The sequence below is a fragment of the Monodelphis domestica genome, chromosome 6, assembly GCF_027887165.1.
Source record: "Monodelphis domestica isolate mMonDom1 chromosome 6, mMonDom1.pri, whole genome shotgun sequence".
In the NCBI taxonomy this organism is placed as follows: domain Eukaryota; kingdom Metazoa; phylum Chordata; class Mammalia; order Didelphimorphia; family Didelphidae; genus Monodelphis; species Monodelphis domestica.
In genome coordinates this window covers 289,985,616-289,993,115 of record NC_077232.1, presented here as the reverse complement: position 1 = coordinate 289,993,115, position 7,500 = coordinate 289,985,616, and the positions used below count along the sequence as shown (strand labels likewise).

The 7,500-nt window shown below is 37.8% G+C and overlaps 1 protein-coding gene across 2 annotated transcripts in view; it reads left to right on the top strand.

Moving 5' to 3' along the window:
* Window positions 1–703: 703 nt before the first annotated feature.
* Window positions 704–7,500, top strand: part of AFM (afamin) — a 57,774-nt gene continuing 50,977 nt past the window's right edge. Inside the window, exons 1-3 of one of the 2 annotated variants that reach the window (XM_056803341.1) lie at window positions 704–858; window positions 5,092–5,140; window positions 6,273–6,405. In XM_056803341.1, the coding sequence (XP_056659319.1) occupies window positions 750–858; window positions 5,092–5,140; window positions 6,273–6,405 (291 nt within the window). In that variant the 5' untranslated portion in view covers window positions 704–749. The remainder of the gene's footprint in view (window positions 859–5,091; window positions 5,141–6,272; window positions 6,406–7,500) is intronic. The other variant, XM_007495665.2, reaches the window with a different exon arrangement.

Sequence of the window (7,500 nt, the reverse complement as noted above, 5' to 3'; positions counted from 1 at the left end):
GATGCCATGTTTAAGCTTTCATTCCACTTAAACACCCCTATCTTTTCCCTATAAATTATTGTATAAATTATTTTGTATAAACAAATATGCAATGGTGGGCCTTTATCAAGCTGACCTTTTCTACCTAAGCAGAAAATTGATTTACCTCTACTGAATTACTTGTATTAAATTTCATCTTATTTGATTCTTCCCCTCATTGTAGGCAGTTGAGGTCATTTTGTATTATCTATTCCATCCCTTCCCTTTTCCTTTCAAGCAGAGAATATGTCTTATTTCATATTTATATGGCCAGAACTTAACACAATGCCCTGAACAGAGCAGGTAGTTGAGTTAATTAAATTAAATCGGGTGAATTAAGTACCTTGTAATAGATTGGAATTCTCATTCAGTACAGTGCTTGGATCTTAAATGAATGAAACTGAGCATTAGAAGCACAAAGGTTTTTTTTTTGGCTTTTGTTTTCAGTATTTTAAGGGTTAATTTTTATTTATTTTCTTAACAGTCTGTTTGATTTTGTATGACATTAACCTGTGAGATTTGGGGGAAATCAATGCTGATTTTTTCAATGGGGATTTAGAGATAATTTTTACCTAGTTAATAATTAGCAAAAAGATTTTCGAATTCTTTTATTTTTATTGGTGAACCAGATAGAAATAATACAATATACTGGGAACGGGTTATTTTTTAACAGATGCTATTACTGAAAAGTATAAAAAGTTTCCTTTTTCCTCATCATATATTTCCCTCTCATGAAAGTCAGCGTTGGAGTCATGGTGTCAATAAGGACTTTTGGTCCAGTTTTTTTGTTCTTCTACTTGGCTGAATCCCTGACACTGCCCAGAGCACCCCAGACTAAAGGTAAGGCAACCCTCTTACACATTAGCTATGGCATGAATGTACTATAGATATGACAGATGAAAATATTAATGTGACCTCAGACAGCAATAAGAGAAAAACAGTGCCCAGGACATAGCCCAGCCTTGGGCAGATCACATCTGGAATATTGAGTGGAGACATATCTTTAGAGGGACCCTAATAAACTGGAAAGAATCCAGAGGAAAGTAAATAGGCAAAGGGCGAAGGGCTTTAAGATCACACCAAATGAAGATTTTAACAGGATTTGTAAGTCTGAGGGAAAACAAGGCTTAGAACAGGATGGGTGTACATGAAGGAACGGTATATATCACCAGGTATCTGAAAGGCTATCCCATGGAAGATGGACAAACAAGAACAAAGCTTCTTAATGCGAACCACCTTCCAAACAGAATCAGCTCTCTTGGGATATAGGGACTCTTCCTTCTAAATTTTCTATTTATGAAATTTTTTTTTCAGTTATGGGATGGAGTAGATGGCCTTTGAGGTCTCTCTCACAACTCTGAGATTGTGTAAGTCTTATTTTAGAACTCAAATATGACAGGATAGCTTGCTTTTATCTTCCGACACCTTGGGAACATCTCCATTCTTCTTCCCAATTCGTTGTTGTTCAATGGTGTCCAATTCCTTGGGACCCCACAGACCATTGTATCTCCATTACCTTCCAAAGACTGTCGGAGCTCAGGTTTGCTGCTTTCATGACACTATCTATCCCTCTCACCCTCTGTCACCACCTTCTTCTTTTGCCTTCAATCTTTCCCAACAGCAGGATCTTTTTCCAGTGAGTCCCGTCTTTCCATTTATTGTTCACTAGTTGAGCTCCCCAATCCCATTTCTTAAGGAACCATTGAGTGTTAAGAACAATTATTGGTAACTATTGGCAGAGGGAGATTTTCTCAGGGGAGAAGTCAGCCCCCCCTCCCCCCCAGCCCAAAAGGAGGCTGAATAGCTCCTAGAACACATAAAGGGTATTTGCTACAGAAGATTTCTTCTTATCTTGTTTGTCACCATAGATTTATCCTTGGATCTTTGTATGCATTATGTAAGCCACAGAATCCCAATTGCCTTAAACTGGGCTGTGCCAGGATTGCCATATTTCAGCACTGACTGCTGACTTGCAGAATTTGGAAGGGCTGCGATGGAGTAGAATTGCTGATTATTAATATAACGATTTTCTTTACGGTGATTTGTCAAGATCTGTGATATGGGCAGATCCAAAACATTGAATATGTCAAATCATGTATATTCCATTGCTTCTTGGTTCTTGACCCAAATATGTTTAAGTCTTCAGAGAGTGAAGCAAAAACAACTTCTCCTCCAACCCCCCCCCCACTCCATATGTGTGTGTGTGTGTGTGTGTGTATATAAGTGTGCTCTCTTGAGCCAGAATGATACAATGAGAGGACTTGTGTTCATATGTTGACTCAATAGCTTATTACCTGTATGACCCTGGACAAGTCAATCTCTATTTATTTCTCTTCTGTCTAGTTTTGGGGTTAATTACCCCCAAGATCCTTTGCGGTTTAGGAGAAGTAAAGGAAGTAATATCATTATTCTCTATGTTATCCATATGTGTCAATGGCAAAACCTGATAATGAAGATGAAGGACTTTATGTTGGTGAGATGGGGAGAACCTTGAGTATAGAGATCATCTTTTGCTTCTTTTTGCATCCCCAGCACTTAGTACTGCCTGGCACATGGTAGGCACCTAATAAATGTTTATTGACTGATTCATTAGTGTTTGGATTCAGCTAGCATTTCACCCCTGATATGGTTATCAGAAATAATTTGATTTAATAAACATTAAGTGCCAACTAGTCATAATGAACAGAACACCATCCTGGAGTCAAAAGCACTCATCCATCATTCTGTGTTCAAATCTGGCCTCAGTCACTTACTAGCTGTGTGACCTTGGGCAAGCCACTTAATCCCATTTGCCTCAGTTTCCTCATCTGTAAAATGAACTGGAGAATGACATGGCAAACTCCTCCCCAAATGGAATCATAAAGAGTTGGCCATAACTTAAAAATGATTGAGAAATAACAAAATGCCCAATACTAGAACTCTAGAAGTTCTAGTACTCTAGAACTTAGTACTCTAGAAATAGCACTCTAGAAGAATACTCTTCTAGACACTGGGAATAATAAGATCAAAAACAAAATATTCTAGGCTCACAAGAAACTTAAAATTGAGTGGAGAGAGGGAAGAAGAAAAATTAAAAAAAATATGAAGAAAGCAGAAGTGTAGAGGAGAAAATGTAGCCAAAGCATTCTTGAGAAATTCAAGAAGGCAAAGAACACTTAAATGGGGCTGGGGAAAGTTTCATGGAAGAAGCGCCTCAGAGATGAGCCTGGAGGGAAGGATTTTAATAGTCAAATATGTATCCCAGGCAGAGAAGGACTGATGCAAATATTTCTTCATAGACTGAGAAGTAGGAAGGATCTTAAAGTACACTGAGTTCAAACACTTCACTTTAGACATGAGAAAACTTTGCAGGGCCTGGAGAATTCAGGTAAGGATTAGGGAGTAGCTTGGATGGAATATAAAATATTGAAACAGCTTTCACTGTCAGGTTTGACTAATTTCAGATTCTACCCAACAAGCACCAGGGAAGACATAGTCAGATGTATGCTAAAGGAAGATTATTTTGATAGATTCATGAAGGAAAAATGGGAGGCAGGTGGAAGGAAGAGACCCAGGGTAGGAAGATGATTGGAAGCTATTACAACAGTGTAGGCAAAAGGTAATGAAGGCTTGACAGGTGGGAGCATGAGTGGAGAACAAGTGATATCATAATAATCCCCTTTTTCATATACTGTTATGTCATTGAACTATATCCTTGGTAAACACTTTAAAGTATTTGGAGATAACAGATGGGGTAGTTTGAGGGATGCTGGGCCTGGGGTTAAGAAGATCTCAGTTCAAATTCAGCCTTAGACACTCATTATCTGTGTGGCCTTGGGCAAGTCACTTAACCTTAGTTTGCCTCAGTTTCCTCATCTGTAAAATGGGGATAATAATAGCACCTACCTCCCAGAGCTGTTGTGAAGATCAAATGAAATAATAATTATAACGTGATTAGCACTGTGCCAGCTGCATATTTTATGTTAGTTATTCTTATTCTTATTAAGGAATGATGAACTGCTTGATTTCTATATGAACTGGAAAGATCTCCATGAACTGATGCAGAGTGAAATGAGCAGAACCAAGAGAACATTGTACACAGAAACTGAAACATTGTGGAATGATCAAATGTAACAGCTCTGCTACTAATAGCAATGCAATGATCCAGGACAATTCTGAGGGACTTGCGAGAAAGAACACTATCCACATTCAGAGAAAGAACTGTGGGAGTAGAAACACAGAAGAAAAACATAATATTGATCACATGGCTCTATGGGGATATGATTGGGGATTTTGGCTTTGCAAATATTAATAATATGGAAATAGGTTTTGAACAATGATACATTTATAACTCAGTAGAATTGCTTGTGAGCTCCAAGGGGGGGAGGGCAAAGGGGAGGGAGACAACATAAATCATGTAACCATGGAAAAATACTTTAAAAATAAATAAATTAAAAATATGTATGCTATTATTACTATTTCAAATGAGAAAACTGAAACTTTAAAAAACAAAGTAAACTTTCTCATGGTCACAAAGAGAGAACGAAGCAGAGCCTGAGTTCAAAATCAAATATTCTAGATCAAAATCCAGTGTTAATTTTATTGAGCTGTATCAAAACCTTCCATTCAGTACTGGTATGTTTTCTAGGAATCATAACCATCATGTCATTTTGTCAATGGAAAAATTAAGATAAAGAAATTAATTAAAGATCTGATTCGAGGTTGGCATCTTTAATTCGGGACAGTCATGGAGGGTGAGGGTGTTTTTTGGCCATATTTGGGGGAATGAATTTTTAAAAAAATGTAAAATGAAGCCAGATGCCTTATTTGAGTGAAGCAGAGATTAGATTCCCTACTTGCTTGGCATAAAGAGCTGCCAATGATCAACAAATTCATTTCAAGAGTCAGGTTTGATTCATTGTTTTTTCTTTTTTCTCCTTACTGCTGAGACTAGAGATCTTTCCTCCACTGTTAATTTCCCATTATTTGTTTTGAACATGACTACATCACTTACTTTTCTTCTTTGGTAAATGTGTATTTGTTTTTGGTAAGTAATATATTTTTATAAAAAATTAAATATTCTTTATTTTTCAGAATATTTAAACGCCACCCAGAAATTTTTGGAGAACAACATTAGAGATGTGTGAGTTGATTATTGATATCATAAAATCAATTGATATATTTATTGTCTTCAAACTATTGAATACTTTCAAAACCTGATGCAGTAGGTGGATTAAGGGGGGAGGGGAGTGGTCACCCAGCATGCCTCTGTGTGCAGTTTTGCTTCTGCTTCCCCTTTATCCAGTGAAAATGGATTCTCTCTGCCTACCTTTCAAGTTATGTTCAGCGGGGAAGCCTCCTCATTCTGTTCTGCTGTTGGTTTTTGACCCCTGTCATTTTGAGGTGCTTTTTAAAAATTGTTTTAGATGGATTATTAGTATGGTTTTAGCTTTTGCTGCTACTAAACCATCTTGGCTCTATCCCTCAATAGAAATGATTTTTAAAAATTGACCAATAAAGAATGGCTCTACCAAGTTGCAGACTGGCACTTTCTCTAACTTTATAGATAGCTGCTTGGATGACTGGGAGGTTGAGAGAATTAATAAGGATCACACACAGCAAATGTGTATTGATTTATTAGTTTATATTTTTTCATAAGTTGAAAGTTTATTGTTTTATGTAAGAAATTCATTTACTACTTTTACCTTCTTATATTTGCTTATGAATCTTTTATTCAACACTTGAACAGTTTTTGTAAGATACAGGAATATGCTGAGAAAAAATGTATATACATGTTTTGTTGTCATTGTTAATTGTTCTTGATCAGGTCCTGCTCTTTGTGACTTCTTTTAGGGTTTTTTTTAGCAAAGATATTGAAGTGGTTTGCTATTTACTTAGCCAGCTTTTTTGACAGATGAGGAAATTGAGAGTTAAGTGACTTACCCAGGGTGACACAGCTAGTAAGTGTTTGAGGTTGCATTTGAACTTAAGAGGTGATGCAGTAGATAGAGCTCCAGATCTGAAGTCAGGAAGACTCATCTTGCTAAGTTTCCCTGAGGACACAAAGATGCATGAGTCTCCATCCTTAAGGAACTTCTATTCCCTATTCATTACATCTGGAACTAGAATTTACCGTCTTCCCATTTCATATAAACTTGGCTGAAGTTTGAGATTTTACAGGAACTAGCAATAGGAATGATGGCAGTGATTTGAAGAAAAAGGTTCCAGAGGGGAAGTCTTAATAATAGCTTTTCTTGCTGTGACTTCCCTTCTAGGACCACCGTTGCATTTGCTCAGTTCGTCCAGGAAGCCACATATGAAGAAATCACAGGGCTGGTCAAACAGATGATCCTTTATAGAGACAAATGTGTGGCTGACATGCAGCAGCCTGAGTGCTCAGAGTTAGCGGTGAGTGAATGGGGAACTTCTGCTCATCTGGGGGAAGAGGGAACAAATGGAACACCAGCAGGTACTTTGTAGGATGTCCCCAGCTTGTTACCTTGCTGCTTTATACATGTTGTTTCTACGTTTATCATCGAAAAGGGACCTTTCCTAGGATGTTCCGTTCCATCTGGGGATGCACCAGAACAATCTTTTGCCATGAATCTGAAGCCAGAAACCCCATCAATACAGAGCAAAAGCTGTCAATGACATGAGACATTGGGGGGCACCTAACAAATGGTGTCTCTTCTACTGACTTGACACTCTGCCCAGTCTTTCATCTCTATAAAAATAACTTATTTTTTAAAGTAGGCACTTTATTGCTAACAAATTGTAATTTTATTATTTACTACTATTTATTATCCAACCAGTTTGCAGGGTAGATGGAATCAAAGGATCATAGCTTGAGAAGTTAGAATTCAACAGGTCTTACTCCCTCATTTTACAGATGAGGAAACTGAGGCTAAGACATGTTAATATTAAGTGTCTTTCTTAAGGGATCAGGTCCAGGACTCCAGAGCAAACTGTCAGACTTGAACTCTGGTATTCATTTTACTCTAAATATTATGCTCATGAAGACTCTTCTTCAAATGTTCCCTGAAAGGGTTACTATTAACCATTGCATGTCATCCATTAAAACTGTTACCTCCTAAAGTGGGTGCAGCATTGATGAATTGAAATAAAAGATAGGCACTAGGGAGAAAAGGAGGGTCTCTGCAAGGAAGTAACCATACTGTGAACCCCTGGCAGTAGTGGGGAGGCATGGATGTTTGAATACTAGGGATGGAAGTTTTCAAAGAGAGGATATCAGTGCCAGGTTGGTACAAGTAGAAAAACAACAATTTTGCCTGGGTCTAACCACAAACATGGTAATCCAGCAAAGGAGAAAAATGGTGGCTAGGTGGCACTGTGGATAGACTAATGACTCGGAGTCAGAAAGACCTGAGTTCAAATCCAGCGTGAGACACTTACAAGCTGTGTGACCCAGGATAAATCACGTAACCTTGGTTTGCTTCAAGTATCTCATTTATAAAATGGGGAGAATACTAGCTTCTACCTCCC